This window comes from Ciona robusta, chromosome 1 (genome assembly GCF_009617815.1).
Source record: "Ciona robusta chromosome 1, ASM961781v2".
Taxonomy (NCBI): domain Eukaryota; kingdom Metazoa; phylum Chordata; class Ascidiacea; order Phlebobranchia; family Cionidae; genus Ciona; species Ciona robusta.
In genome coordinates, this window is record NC_143235.1 from 3,310,060 (window position 1) to 3,327,644 (window position 17,585).

The 17,585-nt window shown below is 32.4% G+C and overlaps 4 protein-coding genes across 4 annotated transcripts; 2 read left to right on the top strand and 2 right to left on the bottom strand.

Annotated features, from left to right (window-relative positions):
* The first annotated feature begins 432 nt into the window (after positions 1-432).
* LOC149741430 (inactive tyrosine-protein kinase RYK-like) lies at positions 433-8,204 on the top strand. The gene is made up of 15 exons (XM_089884012.1): positions 433-659; positions 999-1,165; positions 1,677-1,745; positions 1,829-2,012; positions 2,396-2,458; positions 2,767-2,905; positions 3,249-3,340; positions 3,496-3,595; positions 4,135-4,238; positions 4,674-4,820; positions 5,325-5,458; positions 6,159-6,229; positions 6,579-6,738; positions 7,460-7,596; positions 7,862-8,204. The coding sequence occupies exons 1-15, from the start codon at positions 557-559 to the stop codon at positions 7,971-7,973; spliced, it is 1,782 nt and encodes a 593-aa protein (XP_089740138.1). The 5' UTR covers positions 433-556; the 3' UTR covers positions 7,974-8,204.
* Positions 8,198-10,136, bottom strand: LOC149741431 (protein D2-like). The gene is made up of 4 exons (XM_089884154.1): positions 10,012-10,136; positions 9,701-9,845; positions 8,945-9,149; positions 8,198-8,625 (listed from the first exon to the last, which is right to left on the bottom strand). Exons 2-4 carry the CDS (start codon positions 9,821-9,823, stop codon positions 8,420-8,422), a joined length of 534 nt encoding a protein of 177 aa, XP_089740280.1. The 5' UTR covers positions 9,824-9,845; positions 10,012-10,136; the 3' UTR covers positions 8,198-8,419.
* Positions 10,137-10,393: 257 nt separating this feature from the next.
* Positions 10,394-12,120, top strand: LOC149741432 (Golgi apparatus membrane protein TVP23 homolog B-like). Its single transcript, XM_089884144.1, has 2 exons — positions 10,394-10,815; positions 11,044-12,120. Exons 1-2 carry the CDS (start codon positions 10,469-10,471, stop codon positions 11,315-11,317), a joined length of 621 nt encoding a protein of 206 aa, XP_089740270.1. The 5' UTR covers positions 10,394-10,468; the 3' UTR covers positions 11,318-12,120.
* On the bottom strand, positions 12,111-17,534 carry LOC149741433 (zinc finger protein ZPR1-like). Its single transcript, XM_089884024.1, has 10 exons — positions 17,278-17,534; positions 16,864-17,025; positions 16,423-16,584; positions 15,955-16,041; positions 15,455-15,577; positions 14,224-14,367; positions 13,704-13,825; positions 13,240-13,396; positions 12,778-12,895; positions 12,111-12,542 (listed from the first exon to the last, which is right to left on the bottom strand). Exons 1-10 carry the CDS (start codon positions 17,395-17,397, stop codon positions 12,397-12,399), a joined length of 1,341 nt encoding a protein of 446 aa, XP_089740150.1. The 5' UTR covers positions 17,398-17,534; the 3' UTR covers positions 12,111-12,396.
* Between the last annotated feature and the right edge of the window lie 51 nt (positions 17,535-17,585).

Genomic DNA, 17,585 nt, shown 5'->3' on the forward strand with positions numbered 1-17,585 from the left:
ATCTGATCTTCTGTTCTATGATTGATATTTCAATAGACATTAGCTTTATTATTGATTGCATAACCGGCAGTTTGTTATGTTGCTATAGTTAGATAGTATGTCAATGTAAAAATGGGAAAAGTAAAAAACACATTGGGTATAGCCTACATTTGAATATCAAGTTTATTAATCACAACAGGTAGTTTTGTTAAGTGAATTGATGAGTGAGATGTTTTTATGTAGATGGTAAACAATTTGAGGGTCTGTTATGATTCGAGATATCATTGGGCACTTTTAAGTCTATTGTAATTATGCAGATATTATATATTATGATTAAATGCATTTGTCATGCGACCTATGATTTACAACACATCGTTTGACTTACTTTAAAAAAGGCAAATATATACGGACGCATAAACGCAGATTTCCAATTTTAAACTACGATCACGTTGCGTTTTACGTGCGCACTCTCGTTTTCTTTTTTCGCGCGATCGGTGAAACAATTTCAGTCAATCATTTTAATCGTCTGTGCGCAACTGCGAAGTGTACTAAATACTTTTTTCTTTTGTGCTGAGAAATGCGGGTATGTGCTTATATTTTGGCTGTGGTTTTACTACCATGCATGTCCAAATGCAGTATTGACCTTTATTTGGCCGAAGATCAAGTGGAAAAGTTATTTGGTAAGTTGAGTATAATACAACTCTGTCAGTTTCTATAGCCCATTGCATAGAGTTGTTGTGTGAATTACTTTACCTTTTTTTGTAAGTTTTAATAAATGGTGTCCCACCTTAGCACATATTATGAAATATGATGTTTGATCGTGTTTTAAACAATTAACAGCGGTCTATGGGACATGGGAGTTGTAAGGATAGACTGTTTTATCCTTCTTTGGATGTGCTTTGTTTAGGACAAGAAAATAGCCAAATAGGACAAGAAACTAGAATGAAAAGCTGTCCTACCCTCTCCCACCCTACTATACTATACCATGCTTGTTACACGTATTTCAACATTTTTCACAGGCATAGCTGATGCCGAGATGTACTACATAAGGAACGGGATTATAAACGAAAATGCAGTGAATTTTGTTGCCCATGTTCAACCTGAACATACAGATCTTACATATTTGTGGAAAGTTACAAATAAAGCTATTACTGTTGCTTACGATTTGGACATTCTCGATGTACAGGTATTTACAAAACAATATATATCTATATATATATATAATTGCTAATTATTCGCCAATATTTTGTTTTAATGTTAGCAGGGTACCTTACAAAGTTACAGTTATGACGTTGGTGTATTTTTTTCAATAATTTTCATTGTAGAGTACATTAAAAGGAACCGAAAAATATGGCTCTTATAATAAAGCCCCATTAGCAGAGTACGGCTGCTATATACGCAAACTTCTGGGTTTCTTCACCACACTTGCTTTATGTATGGCTAATAATTTAGTATCAGATACATAATAATAAACACATATTATGTTCATGTTACTCAAGGAATTGAATCTTCTAGTTCTACATTAGGTTTTTAACGCGCTAATAAAATAATCACATTACTCACATGTCACATGAGACCTAGTCTTATTTTGCCTATTGGCATATACCCAAAAGTTAAATTTTGCATATGGGCTGAAATATTATGCAGACTGTACAATATGTATCATATAAATTATCTGCATTAATTCCATTTTTCAGAAAAGCCCTGCACAATTAAATACTGGCGGTGTGGAGATGAACAAGCATTCCATATTATATCCACCAAAGGTTAGTAAGCAAATTGACATAAAAAACTTTTTCCAATTTCAATGCCATAATTTTTGAACTTTAATTTTTTTTCAAAAAATCAGCTGGAGTCAAAAAGTGGGACCATTAGGTACAGTGAGGACTTACAGCCTCAAACCCTGAAAGTCAGTCTGGTTTGCACTGGTGAAAGGGAAGGGAATGTTACAGTGACAATGAAACTTAAGTTAGTGATGGATTCTGGCACTGATTTAGTAGTCAACATCAAACGACTGAAGAAATGTTTAAAAAGTAAATATATGGATATATATATAGGTTTTTATTGGGATAAAAATTTAATTTACTTGTAAGTTTTCAAATGTGTTTGAGATCTTGTGTACATCAGAAGCGCCACAGATCATAGGAATTTCATCGACTTTTTTACGAAATTCATTTTATACATATTTTTCCCTATAACAACTCGTTTCTACCTTATTTTTCCAAGGATGTGTTTTTTAACCTGTATTGTGCCGCCGATTGTGTAGTATCTGTTTTCAAAGGTTATAAGTATTGTTAAAGTTTTAATTTCAACATTAAGGACAGTGTAAATAGTTTAGCAATCTTGAAAAAAATTGAATAAGTAAATATGTAAACATAAAGGGTAAATAATGTTTAAATATTTTTTTAATCTTTAGCTCATAGCTTTGTAGAAGACAAGCCTGTACTTACTGATCAACCAAGTGAACCAAATGATCAGGGTAATGTATGATTGAATAATTTTACTCGTATATGCAGGAACACATTTAATTCATCTAAAAAAACAAATCTGCAATAGACTGTAAACACCCCTGCAGTTTATATAAAAAGTGCTTTTATAAGTTATGTGAAAAATAAAGTTTTACTAAGTACTTTCTGATAGTAAGCTTATTGAGAAATAGGCCTATGAGAGCTACAGGGCAATTTGCTTACAGAGTGGTTTCTAGTCTACTTTAAATAAACATATTATGTTTAAATGTAGAACTAATTAATTATTAGACATGTTTATATTATTCTATTTTTCATACAGATTTAAACTTGGGAGGTACACAACAAAGCACGTCCGCTTTTTACATCTCTGTGTCTGTTGTTTCATCATTTATTGTGTTGATTGTGGTTGGTGTTACATTGTGGCATGTTCGTATGAGCAAACGATACCAACGTTCAGGGTAATGTTTTCTATTTAAAATTGTCATGCTTTTATTTGAATTAGAGACTGAGGATGCCATTTTTAGGCGAAATCGCTGAAATGTATAGGCTATCTTTTATTATACAATTTGTTGGACTTGGTTTTTGCCTGTAATGTTTTTGTAGCAGCAGATCCTCACTGTATTTCGTTATAAATGAATTGTTCAACTCTATGAGCTTTAGATTAGGGTCAGATTCATGGAGTTTATTACAGTTATTTTAGGTATTGTGTGTGATTCTATAAAAAAAGAAAAAGCTTAATGGTAATAACAATTTTTAAATTTTCTGCAAAAACAACCCATAAAAATAAATAATATTTTCCAGAGTGGACAACTGTATACCAATGCAACCTGGTGCCCAACATTTGAACCAGTTCCTGCGCCCAGATCTTCCCAACAATGCACTAAAACCGCCTTGTAAGTTTAAACTACTTTTCTTCTTTTTTTAATTTTTTAACATTACTTTTTTTGCTAATGCTTTTAAAGTTTTAATTTGAATTTGTATTGCCGTCAAAAATGTCTTTCTGTTCATTTTATTTTTATCTCTTTTTGTTTATCTTTTTTATTTTTAGCCCATTCAAGCTTAATGCAGATAATCACTCCGCTAATAAATGATCTTGGAACTGATATTAATGAAATTCAAAGCAAGTTATCCGCCATTGCCATTCCCAGGTGATATTTCTTTCTACAGCATGTTATTATTTTGCATTGGAGATTTTTAGCATGTGCAATTTTCACATAAAAATATCAGTTCAATTTTAGATTCCAAAACTGACAAATTCCGCTTCTGGCAAATTACTAAAAATTGCAGAGGAAAAACACTTAATGGCAATTGCTCTAAATCATTGATTCCTTCTGGGTTGTCATAATTGTCAGCCATATACTAAAAATGAAAAAATTATTGCTCATAAATAAAGTATATTCGATAACTTATCACTAGGCACGAGTTGTATAAAACATATCTACCCAATGATTTATAGTTATACGTACCTGGGCTGTAAGGACTGTCGTTGTTCCACTGCACAAGAGTAAATATAAATAAGATACATTCATTCATCACATGCAAACGAATCTACGAATGCAAAATTGTTTAAAATTATTATATTTCTGGCTGAGTAATTCTCAAAACAGTTAAGAGACGCTTTACTAAAAAAGATTAATTTTCTTGTATATGCCTACCTTAGCATTGGTTTACATTGTTTTAATTCCAGGGAAAATGTTGATATTGGTGAGCTTACATTGAAAGGAACGTTTGCAAGGATATATAAAGGAACATTAGATGATGGAACACCAGTCCTTATCAAGACTGTATCAGGTAGCTCTATTACTTCAGTTTATGTGTATATTTTTAGGTTCATATATTTATATTTTTATGTTTTTTTTGTAGGTGGAATAAACTGTATTAGTTTCTTTACCATAACTCTTTTATTATTATTATTTTAAAAGCCTATTTACCCTACGCCCTTACCCCTATGTGCTTTTTGCTATTTTTGTATATACGTTAATTTTACAATGACTTAAACACTTAATTTTAAAATCCAATTACCTTGTACAATAATCTAAATCCTACAAACACAAGCATGCTAAAAATGTAGCAATTCCAGTTAATATTTTCTCCTCATAACCGAACATCTAAACAGTTCCTTCTATTTTCTTCTTTTTTCTTTTTTTTCTTTCTACAAAAAATAATATATATATATATATTTGATTTTTTTGATAAAAACTTCTGTTTCTACTTTATTATTATTAGACATGGCAACTGAAGAACAAAAGCGATTGTTGTTATTTGAAAGCTCGCTGCTACGTGGCATGCACCATAGAAATCTACTATCAATGAAACATGTTGTTCTTCAAGATGATTCCACCCCACCAATGGTCTTATTCCATTTTATGGAAGGTGATAAATTGAGTTTTTAATTTGATGTGTTTTGTTTAATGGCTGCATTGGTGCATAAAAAAAGTTTTTAAGCCTTCAAGACTTAAGTATCAACTTGATTTCATTTTTTAAATTAAGCTCAAAGAGTCTATCTAAGTAGAAGTTACTACTTACGTATAGCTGATTAGCAGTTTGGGGTAAAATGGGACATGCTTACATTCTTTTTTTCCTGTCCCATTTGGTAATAAGCAAAGAATATAAGTACTAATACCCAATAGTTATTACTGGGTTAAGGGTACTACTTACATATAGTAAGTTGGGATAAAATACAACATATTTTTATTTTTTTCTTTCTGATTTTGTAGTAAACAAAGAATATTTACAGAATGAAAGAGACGTAGCCATGCGATACAACAATTAAAAAATATTGTTAATTGTTTTAAACTCAATTTAAAAAATATTGGATTAGGTTGCTAACAAGATTCCATCTTACCCCACAGTACTGTATTCTTGGTTTTATCCCAGGTGGAAATCTAAAGCATTACCTGCAAGGATTAAAATTGAAGGAATCACCAGGACTTGTGTCTGGAATATTTGGTTCAGGGTCAACAAAATATGAACAAGTTTCGACGCAAGATCTTGTTGAAATGGCTATACAGGTATTTTGCTCTTTATTAATACAGATCTGCCTAATATGGGTATGTAAGGATGCATGTGTGACCTGGAATTGACTTTGATATAGTACTGTGGGTTGAAATGGGATACCATTAGCACTAGAAACTAATTCTCCTATTTCCTGATCATGTTTTGTACAATTAAGTAAAAGCTTTTTTAGAGTGGCGGGGCACATTGTATAATTCTGTAAATATTCATTGTTTACAAACAAATGGGATGGAAGGTAGGAAAAAATATGTCTCTGTAAATAATATAGGTACACAACGTAGTAACAGGTAATTAGGTGATAATGCACCAATTAAAGGTCATAACATGGGCATGCCTGAAGACCACCCTTGTTTTTTAAAACGACAGGTGCCAATGCTTGTATGTATTTATTGGTTCAGTACTAGACAAACTTAAGCTGATAAAGGTATTTTTCTGTATTGTTTTTTTTTTTAATTATTACAGAAATACGGTCAACCTTTTCATAAATGGTTTTATTCTAGTATTAGTTGTATAAACTGTGTATCAAGTTATCTATTCTATATGGGTGAGAACGTGAGATTTTTCAGTGGGGCACGCCATGGCTCTGGGATTTTGGCTTAAGTTGACACCTAATTGTCTTATTAAGTATCAATAAAATTAAAGCTATGAAATGTATTGTAAATTAGTACGTTTACCTATTTTATATTTATTTGTCAGATTGCTTGTGGTATGACTTATTTATCAAAAAGAGGATTAGTGCACAAAGATTTGGCTGCAAGAAATTGTGTGTAAGTAAAATTTTGGAGATATATAAATGTAATTAAAATTAAATGCACTTTGTATGCAAGTGTAATGAGGCACTAGGTGTATGAAACAAAAAAGGCAACGTTATAAGGCATGTCGTTTTTCTACAACGGCAGAATAAAGCAAATTAGTTTCATTTAAAAGTACATTTATTTCTTAAACAGTATTTTATTTATAATGTCTCAAATTAAATTCAAAGTTACATTTATTTCTAATACAATTTTTTTATAATATATCAATTTAAGTTACGTTTATTTCGGATACTGTTTTTATAACATCTCAAAATAAATTCGAGTAACATTTAATTCTAACAATGTATTTTATATACCACAGAATCGACAGAGATCTAAAAGTAAAAATTTCTGACAACGCATTATCAAGGGATGCTTTCCCTGCCGATTATTGTTGCCTTGGCGATAATGAAAACCGACCAGTAAGATGGCTAGGTCTTGAAAGTTTGGTTCACAAAGTATATTCCTCTGCAAGTGACGTGGTAAGTTGTTATTGCTGATATATAGTAGGATGGGGAAAGATGGGATGCATTTTACATTTTTTCATCAAATTGAGACACATTTTCATTTGGTAATGAACAAAAGACATTTAAAGATATATAAAAATATATTCTCACGATTTCCATAGACCTTTGTTAATTGTTTAAAACTTAATCAGGCCAATTGGATATTATGTTCTGAAGGTGTTCCATTTCCCCCATTCTACTATACATACACGTATGTTTTCAAAAACCAGGGTGCTGTTTAGACCGCTGTCAGGATATATTTGTTCCAACCGCTCAATTTGTACTGCAGTGGTTACTAGTTAGGACGAATACAATACGAGGTCTATAAAATGCAGTTTGGCTAAAAAACATTCCTGGGCAAAATATTATCGAAAATATTTTGCACCGTTTCAAGGTAGATTTCTACCATTATATTTGAACTACTGCGCATGAAATTTTATCGAACATAATGTAGGAAGACCGTAATGCCAATATACCAATGGCTAAGAGACATCTATTTGTCTCTTAATATTACTAGATTTCATATGTTTATATTATAGTAGTTTTGGGATGTTTTTTAAATTTTTATCAAAACTTTGTATCGATTATTTAAAAATATTTCCTAAAATTTAAACAAAATTGGAAAATAAGCGTTATATTGGATTTACTGATTCTATATACTTAAACATATATTTAAAAAATGTAATGATTATTGCAGTGGTCCTTTGGAGTTTTATTATGGGAGTTACAGTCCTTAGCTGCTACACCATATGCGGATATTGATGATTTTGAAATGGCTAGCTATTTGAAAGATGGTTTTCGTCTAAGTCAACCAATTAACTGCCCAGATCATTTGTAAGTTTCAACTCAAACTGTGTTCATTCTGGTAGATTCTAATATGTTCTCACTTTTATTGAGAATACATTCTGGGTCACTTGCTTAATTTAAGCCAAAAACCTGAGTCTCTTGGAATGCTTTGCTGTAGAACCTTGCCCATATAGAATAGTAGTCGTTTACAAAATTGCAATTTGTTTGGTTATGGTATAAAATTCAACACTACTAATCTACTATGCATGTCTACAAATACAACTTTTTTTAAAAAAAACTTGTTTTATTTTAGGTACAGCATAATTGCCAGTTGTTGGCATTACTCACCAGACCAAAGACCCTCCTTTACCAAACTCCTACAAATGCTTACTGAGTTTTATGCAGAACTAGAAGTCTATGTGTAATCTTTACTATTTCTTTTTTCTACATTTTTATATCATGAACAGCTGTAAAGTGGTCCGAAATTGGTAATTTTTACTGGCTCTTTTGCTTGTATATAACTGCCAATATTTTAAACAGTTTCTTTTCTACAATTTTATATCATAAATGTCTGTAAAGTGGTCCTAAAATGATAATTTTACTGGCTTGTATATTAGTGCCAATTACCTAGCTTTGTAATAAAAACTAATCCTGTATTTTGTAGTTTATTGTATGTGTTAAAAAAGAATGAATTACAGTATTATTAAACTCAATTACATTAAAAAAGCAGGGTTATAACACAGAGCAAAAAATAAAAAACATTTCCACAATAAGCTAATGGTTCAGTTGTACAAAAAAATATAGTTCAAAACTTAAAGTTCACTGATTTAAATTTAGCATACAGCAACACTTGTAATTTGTTTATTGTGTTTTATTGGAACTTAGCATACAGCAAAGGTACGTAGTCGTCATATTGGGCTTGGAAACACGCAGCAGCAACTAAACACCCAAGTTTGTATTTCTTTGCAATGTCCTGAATTTTCTGTGTGTCTCGTCCTTTCATTACCATACCAATTTTGTCTGAGGTTTCTACTTTTTCATTTTGTTCATAAACAAGGAAGACATACCGGTGAAGACCTGAAAATATATCACAGTATGTTTATGAATGTAACTAATTCAGCCTCCAGTGATAGTTAGTTGTTATAACACTGATGTTCTGTTTCATACACCTCGTGCTACTACGCATGACATGTTTGTTTTTCGGTGTGCCTGACAATTTAGACAATTCATTATTAACCACTGGGTTTGGAGCAATTGTTTAGGTGTCTTGCCTATAGACACAATGTCCACAATAGTAGCAGCGACAAGTCTTGAACCAAAAACCTCTAGGTTACAATCAGACTCGCTAACCATATTGCCACGGCAGCAAACAATTGAAAAATACTACAATACAGACCTGTTCCTTCAGGTGGTCCTGCCCCAACATATTCAGCCACAACCTGGCCCTCTTTTATATTAGTTCCTGGTATGTTAATAACACCCCAGTGATACCACTCTCGAAATTTTGGTTCTGCTCGGCTGGGGGCATCAGGGTCTGTCATGAAAATGGAATACAATTTTCCATTTTCTGTCGTCCAAGTTACTGTTGGTTCGTTTTGCACCTGAAATTAACAGAAATAAGATAATTCGTTTTTTTATTACAAAAAAAAAGATTTTTGAGGGTAAGTGAATGCTAAAAAAGTATGTAAGATTTTTTTGTTATATGATTTTAACATGTGTATTAATGTAATGCACTTGTTTCTAAATTCTATATAAGTGTGCACTCGAAACTGTTTATTGTAAACTTTGGTGGAATTTCTTTTTGGGGGTTTTGTTTTTCCATCATGTTCCAATCTTTGGATCAATCTTCTTTAAAGCCGACTCCCCCCATTGTACGGGTTGTGCCCTTACGCACACTTTTCTTCCAATTAGAACTTTAATATGTTTAATTAAATGTTATTTATTTAATTTTGAAATTGTATCGTCTGTAGGGTGTAACGGTCACGCCTTTTATCCAAAACATTATTTCTTTCTTTTTTATCAACAAGCGTGTTTTAACAACTGTTGTTTTACCGTTACTACCCGTCTTTTCGCTTTTGTAAACTCTCTTGTTCTTCGTTATCGTGACCGAAGAGACGAAATAAATTTCATTCATTCATTCATTCATTCTTACCACTGTTGGTGTTGTTATTTGGCCGATTTCATTCAAATGAAAATCATTAAATTTGACATTGGCTTGCTCCTTGGGGCAATCCTCAACTTGGTCCAACTCGTTTTTTGACCACGCCGATTCCATAATTGCAAAATTCAATCGTCACCTTCAATAAATGAAAGTACCGTAACTTGGTGAAAACGGCAGTTGTTATAACACTGTTTATAAGAAGCTTTTCACTTTTTTTAATGCCAGTATAATTTAAACCGAACTAAAGCTGTATTTTACGTATTTAAATCTATTTCAGAGAGTGTAATATACAACCAACATACCAAATTTGACATGCGACGCTCGTTGCTGCTGCAATCGTGTTGAATAAAGCGAGTACAGTATTGAGAATTTACGAAAAAGGCAAAGTTAGGTTTTAAGAAAAAGGCAAAACATCAGTAATCCACCGACATAGGAAAGCAATAGTAAAGGTAAACGTGGAACTACCATGTTAAACTGTTGTGTATTCAGTTTCCATATATTACTGTTGTGTAGTGACTAGTGAGCCTATAGTGGTGTATTCTCAGGACACGTTTAAATTGTTGTGACGAAGTTCACAAGTCATTCGTGGCCAGTATATTTAGTAGCTGTTGTTTAAACGCCATTCACTCTAAATTCGATTTTTCAAATTTTCAATTCTCTGATCCGGGTTGACGTCATAAATATTAAACTGTAATGATATTTGCGTTTTTCAGAATATTGATCCACTTATGAACAACAGAAGTTTTTGTTTTAATAAACATGAACACTGATGACACAGTTTTGGAATTTGGTTCCGAAAACGAACCAAGAGTCAAAAAGAGGGTTATCCATCCTGTAGCTTGTTTTTTCCATCTCTTTTTTCGAGTTTCTGCATTGGTTGTGTATTTGGTGTGTGGACTTACAACCGCTGGCTTTGTGAGCAGTTTCATTGCCATTCTGTTGCTACTTTCCGCTGATTTTTGGACCGTGAAAAATGTCACTGGGAGATTACTGGTTGGTTTAAGGTGGTGGAACAAAGTTGATGACGATGGCAAAAGTACGTGGATTTATGAATCAAGAAAGCCTGCTGCAATGAAGAAACACCCAGTGAAACCAGCAGAATCAAGGTTAGTAACTATTAATTTAATTTTACAATGAAATTCTCTTTCTTGTTTTAATTAACATATTCTAAGAAATAAATAAAAAAATCATATGTTTGTTAAGTAATAGTATTTAAAATTCCTCTTTCTTTAATGTTGTAAATAATCTGATCTTTGTTACCATATAAGAAATGTTATTTATGTAGCCTATATATGTAAGTTTTCCCCCAGTTTTGTAAGTTATATATTTTTTAGGATTTTTTGGGTCAGTTTGATTGTGTGTCCTCTTATCTGGCTCTTCTCTTTGTTTGGTTTAATCTTCGGTCTAAACGTGAAGTGGCTCGCTGTTGTCATCGTTGCTTTGATACTCAACTCTGCCAACTTATTCGGATATATTCGATGCAAATTTACAAGCAGAAAACAAATCGGAAGTTTAGCAACAAAATATATTGGTTCACAAATATTTAATTCCATGGCAGGTGGTACGCAGGAAGAGACAAATACACCGGTCTCTTCAGAGACATTTTAATTTCCCATTCTCTCATATGTGTAAAAAATATTATGCGTGGTTATTTATTTTCCGCTTCGTTATAACTTAAAATGAAAAGGTCCCTTGCTATAAGAATATATGTATTGGACTCTATTATTGTAGGCGCAGTGGTGCACTATATGCTTTGTATTTTATATATGTTATCAAAGCTACACACATAACATATAAAAAGGTATCATGTGTTGTACAGTAGGGCGGTACACATACAGTAACTTCATACGAGCCAAACCTAGGGTGGCAAGGCAGGCAAACACAGGCTGAGTGTGGAGTTGCATTAAACATCTGCACTGCACCCAATCAAACAGTGAACATTGCAACCAATAAGTTAGATTCGTCTTCTAGAAATGTGTGTCTAACTAAACCTGCCTTCCTTGCATTTTAAGTTTGGCACCCATGGTTAACTTTTTTTGTAAAAACTAAAAAGCATTCAACCCCTATTGTAAACTCAGACTTTTTTATTATTTAATGTTTTTATATAAGGTGAATTAAACTGTTTAATCAACCTGGCAATAATAATATTTAGTCGTATTTGTAACCCAATATAGTAAGGTAATCTTTAATCTGCTATATCTCAAAATCTATGTTTTATGAGGATACTTTTTAAACTACAGTAACTCTGTTAGGATTAAGATACGGTATTTTTATTGTATATTTTATGTATTGGGAATTAGTGACTGTTAGTCTGTTACTAACATATTTTTTTTGTGCAATGTGTCCAACTTAACTTATACTGGTTAAATTTTATTGGACAGGGCATTTAGAATACATATGCTTACAACTTGTGAAGTTTTTATTACATATCAATATATAAACAAGCACAACTTAGAACTTAAAGGGTATGGGGGCAAACAAAGGATTTTTTACATTGAAAGCTGAAAAGCTGGTTACATTTTCTAATTTAGCCCCAACAGCAAAATACTGTGTTCCAAAATTCCTGCAGAATTTATTACAAATAAAACTTAATAGATAAACAGAAACTGTTGGTTTGAAAGCAATTTTAAGCTGAATATAAAATATAATTGATTTTCTAATTACCCAGCAGTTAAGATAAAATTTAGCTACGAAGTATAGTTTTCAGTGTTCATATCATTTAAACCAAGCTCTTCATTCTGTTCATATGTTCTCTCATATTCTACTTCTGACAAACATGGATCTGGTTCTGGTGCATAGATGTTCTGTATAAAGCTGTTACTGTTCATATCATCTAAAAAAAACAATACAGAAACTTTAATATAGGCAAGTTACATCCATAAAGGAAATTTATAAAGGTGAGATTTTTAAGAATAAAACATAGTGGATATTTAATTATAGAAACTTTATATAAATACTATTATATGATTAAAAGACAGCCACAGTTAAAGTTTTGGTAAGGCATATAAATATGTGCTACCAATTTAAATCTAGAATGCAGTGTCTGTTTTATTACATTAATATCTTACCCAAGATTAATGTAAATGGTGTTGCTCCCTTTAAAAGAGAATCAAGTTTTTCAACAAATTTCCTCAGTTTGTCATTAGTTGCACTGTCACCTCCAACGAATGGATTTGTTTCAAGCATCTAAACAATTAAACAACTTACAAGACTTTATTTTTTTCACGAGTTTACATAAAAGTATGGACTTCATTGTGTATCCAATTTACAAAAGAAGATCTAACTATATTTTAAAACATTTCTTAATGCATAGCACCAAAACTGTATGTGCAGAGCAATGATTTTTCATGTTGTATTTTTATAAAAATTAGGTGACATCTCCCCCAAGAAAATTAGAAATAAAAATGATTAATTTTTAAGTTTTTTTTCTGTGTGAAATGTCTAGTAATAATCTCTATATAAAAATGTAAATGTAAAGCAAAACTCTGTATAGTAATAATAAACTAAAAATGCTGTAAATTAAAACAAACCATTGCTTTGAGATCCACCAGTAATCCTTCAACAGTGGTAAATTTTCCACTTATTGCATTTCCCCCTGTAATAAAGTCCAGCTCTGGGATTTTAATTGTACATGTCTCTGATTTCAACACATCTCTTGACATATCTTCTGTACTTTTAACTTTTAATCTGTATTGAAAATGGGTTATTATAAAAAAAATTATATAGGCTATACAAATATATAAACATATTTTTAATGGAAAAAAAAGGTTTTCTTTTCTGCATTATGTGCAAGAAACTTTTTTTTTAAAACTGTAACTCAGACCTACAGGTTGCTTAGTGTGTTGTGGGGCTTCACACTTTTAGATTAAAATAAAATTACATTTAAACACTACTTAAAATTAGAAAAATTGTTTCCCCCCCCCCAAAAAAAATAATTTAGTAAAAATAACACAGGCAAATTAAGGCATGTCAAAGAAGTTAAAACAAAGTTTACGTTATTATTTTTCCTTTCGGTTCGAACCCAGTTCCAGATTTCACTTCATTTGTTCTTTTACCACAAGTGTCACAGTTCGTTGCCATTATTATCACTTCTTTAAAGTGAGGTATTTTAACCACCTGACAAAAGTACATTTATATTACTTCTATAGGTATGTTTTGGGGAGATTAAGACACATCAAAAGATGTTACCTTATTATTCCAATGCCTAATGACCTTTCGTAAATATCATTTTAGGGATGTCATTTCAGTTTCAATTGAAAGCTACTAATTTATAAACGCAACTCTATTTGACTACTAGTTTTTAATAACAGTAAAACAGTATACACAAGTGATGCAACCTTATTTATTGTGATAGTCAGATCAATTAAAACAATAAACAGAATTAGCAGCAAAATGACAGTCACAAAAACAGTGAAATACTTTTTGATTTTTTTTTGATAAAAACTGCTGAGTAAATGAGTCACATAAAATTGTAGCTGCTAAAACTAAACCCACAACTAACTCATTCCAATTACCTTCATATTTGTTTCATTTGTTACCCCACAGCTTGGACACTCAGTTGAAAAAGTAATAACTTCATTCTTTAAATCCAACCCTTGCCCAGGTTCTGGTAATTCAATCTCTTCGCTTTTATTTTTCTCCTGTATTGCGTCATCAGCCTAAACAAATGACATGCATATTTTAAATAAATTGTTCTAGGTTTATCATATGTTGGTAATGGATAGGCCAGTATTTAAATCTGTGAAAGAGTAACGAGTAAATTGTAAGCGGGTCCGACGTGTATGAAACAGAACATTCGTGGTATAAAGACTGTCATTTACTCAGAAAAAGGGGAAGAAAATTCAAATTACTTAAAATATGTTAGCATAAATGGGATGAGGCTACTACGCATGTTATAAAAAGTCGGAGACCTTGAGTTGTTTTTGTGTCACGTTTGGGTATTACGTGGCAGTTGCACTTAAAAGACTAGCGTTTGTTTAATGGACCACTAAACATAATAAAATTCCCAAGAGAGAGAATGTGTTACAGCGTATGTTGCTTAATCTGACGCAGCAGGCTTGTGTTTATACACTAGTTAATATTTCCTAGACACACGCACAAGAGTCCCACAAATGAAAGACTAATTATATTCAAGTAGATTATATAGCCGAGCTAGTACATTTGGCTTGAGGACCGGGGTGCACTTGTGAACCAGTGCTCTACCAGCGTGCTTAAGTTAACTGCTTAAGTGATCTGGATACTGTTACTGGACTGTATGCCTTCTTGTACTGTTGGAACCCAGAGCTCTGAGCATGCTCTGGGTCTGCGACAGCAGGTTCTTGGCATGCTGGTGTTTCTGTGTTCCAACAGCGCAGCGCTGGTATACATGCACCAGTAACAGCATCCATATCACTTGGACTGTATGTCTCGGTGATAACACAGTGCTCCAATTAGTCCTTTGAACAATATTTGTTTTTGGGCAGTTTTCTACAGAAAACTGAACTATTTTTTTTCACTTTCATAGGCTTAATTAAAAATATGGCACTAATAACAAACCGCTATAGATTAACCTGGGGGAAAGAGGTTGGTAGTTAGGGGTTATTTTCTAGGGGCCATGGTTATTGGTTAGTAGTTGGTTGTTACGTTTAGCTGTTGGCAGCAGATAACGTAGGAGGATGATTCTTCACCACCCCCAAAGATGCAAAAAAATCAATCAAAAGTGAAAGCACACCAGGTTAATAGACATTTAAACAGTTTGTTCCTTACAGATAATCCCAGAGCTTTGTTTTGTTCTAAGTTTCTTTTATAATGTGTGAAGGTTAGTGCAGGGTCATGGTTTGGTGCGTGAGGATTTTCAACAAAGCTGTTTCCTGATGGATCATTCACAACCTAGCGGAATAAGAAGTTAGTAAATAACGTTAACATCATTTTTCTTTATCTCTTTGAAAACAATAGTTATTAAATAATTTTAAAAACAAAGAGAGGGGAATTAACAGCAAAACGACAGTGGTTAAAGTACTATTAGTTAGTAACACAAATATTTATTTATCTCTTAAAAACAAACAGTTATCACAATCAGTTAGTAAACATAACATGTTACTATTTCTCTTTGAAAACAATGGTTATCGTTTTAAAAACAAAGAGAAAGGAACTAACAGCAAAACCACACTGGTTAAAACACTATATGTATAAAATGTGCGTAAAAGAGTGTCAGCTAAAAGCAGACAGCAGCATAAAATTTCAATTAAAAAAACTTCACCACTAACCAGTGTAAAAGGCGTTTCTCCAGTTCTGATGGTTTTAAGCTTGCCAATAAAAGCCTCAATTTTCTCAAATACATCTGGGTGCAGGCTCTAGAAAAAGAATAAATCAAATGTCAAACTATCGTAAAACTTTTGTAAAAAATACTCAATACTTTTGACAGTATATGATTAACCCTAGTTGCCACCCTGGAAGCCTAAGCTAGGGTAGTGAAATAGGTCAACTTTTTTAGTTAATTAATGTTTTTTTCCAAAAACAGCTAAACCAAATCAATTATGTCCTGTACTGTTAGTGTTCAATATTGTATATAAGCATGTATTATGTCATAACCGTAAATGTAGCTTACATCTCGCCACCCCAGTTTTTTTATCAGAATTCCTAATGGTATAACGCCTATAGCTCCAAACCCTGTGGCACAGTGCCGGACAAAAATATTACAGCTGTCTGTATAAAACCCTATATGACTATCGTACTTTGCGAATTGGCTGTTCTTGTTGTAGTCCGTCTACAGAGCGCTGAATGATTCCTTCAATTGTGGAAAGGGTTCCTTTTTGTGAAGCTGGAGGAATCTCAAAACCAAGCTCTGGTATGCTCACTGATGCAATATCAGCACGCACAACTTGTCGATTTAAATCCTGTAAAGTTAAGTTTAGAATGGGATTATGAGTTTGGTGACTATTTTACACAATAATAGAAGAACATTTATTTTTTAGTTTTTTTATTAAAACACTAAAAAAAAGTATTAGTGTTAAAAGTATTTAGACTGAGTAACTAGGGGGGTGTGCCAGATCTGCTAATTTTGAATTTTAACGCTCTGCAACTGGCTGAAAATTGGGTCGAGCATTTTTTACTTACTAGTACTACTAACTTATATATCTTTTGTAGGCCTACATATAAAATGGACAAAAACGCACCGATTTGTTTTGCACTTTGCATGTTATGATGACGCCTTTCTCTTGAATAGTTCCGGCTGACTGGATTTCATTGTTGCTTGCTGAACAATGTGGGCAATAAAATGAACTGATTATTATTTCCTTGTAAAATGGGATCTTGATGAACAGAAATTTGGTGGTTCCCTTTGGAAATAAAACATTAATTACTTGGTTTTGTCATTTTAAACACATGTAAGTTTAATATACCTATATATATATTAATATATTAATATATAAAGTTGAAATTTTGTTATGCAACCAAATTAAAGATGCAAATACACATTAGTGGGCAAAAAAGTGAATTAGAAGTTAGAAGTTTGGGTTTTTCCTACTTGGATAACTGACTTTATAGCTTTTAGATGTATATGAGACATTGATATAAGGAAACCTTAATACCTCTTCTTCACAATTCACACATAAGCTTTGAATTTCAGTCAATCCCGTGTCTTCATTTTCTCCTGAAATCGGTTCAAATATCGCAGGTTTTTCATCTTGTTTAGCGGAGTCTGTTGCCATCGTTTCAATATAGCTGTAACTTGATGCAGAACTTTCCCCAAGGTGCTTTTCTCCTACTGCACGCTTCTAGTGTTACCAGTCATGTTTCAATTTTCGTGTAAATGTTTATATATACATCTAAACATCGTTTATAGCATTTTTATTGCTGGTAAAACTTTGTACTTAAATATTTGTTTAACATACAAATG

Bases quoted from the DNA above. Each gene is read 5' to 3' on its own strand.
- LOC149741432 (XM_089884144.1), top strand. From the start codon at position 10,469: ATGAACACTGATGACACAGTTTTGGAATTTGGTTCCGAAAACGAACCA. The intron at 10,816-11,043 runs GTTAGTAACTAT...TATATTTTTTAG, and splicing joins GTGAAACCAGCAGAATCAAG to GATTTTTTGGGTCAGTTTGA.
- LOC149741433 (XM_089884024.1), bottom strand. From the start codon at position 17,397: ATGGCAACAGACTCCGCTAAACAAGATGAAAAACCTGCGATATTTGAA. The intron at 15,578-15,954 runs GTTAGTGGTGAA...TTATTCCGCTAG, and splicing joins GAGAAACGCCTTTTACACTG to GTTGTGAATGATCCATCAGG. The intron at 12,896-13,239 runs GTTTGTTTTAAT...TTAATTGTTTAG, and splicing joins TGGTGGATCTCAAAGCAATG to ATGCTTGAAACAAATCCATT.
- LOC149741430 (XM_089884012.1), top strand. From the start codon at position 557: ATGCGGGTATGTGCTTATATTTTGGCTGTGGTTTTACTACCATGCATG. The intron at 660-998 runs GTAAGTTGAGTA...CATTTTTCACAG, and splicing joins TCAAGTGGAAAAGTTATTTG to GCATAGCTGATGCCGAGATG. The intron at 1,166-1,676 runs GTATTTACAAAA...TCCATTTTTCAG, and splicing joins TGGACATTCTCGATGTACAG to AAAAGCCCTGCACAATTAAA.
- LOC149741431 (XM_089884154.1), bottom strand. From the start codon at position 9,823: ATGGAATCGGCGTGGTCAAAAAACGAGTTGGACCAAGTTGAGGATTGC. The intron at 9,150-9,700 runs GTAAGAATGAAT...TGTTAATTTCAG, and splicing joins AAATAACAACACCAACAGTG to GTGCAAAACGAACCAACAGT. The intron at 8,626-8,944 runs GTCTGTATTGTA...ATATATTTTCAG, and splicing joins AGGACCACCTGAAGGAACAG to GTCTTCACCGGTATGTCTTC.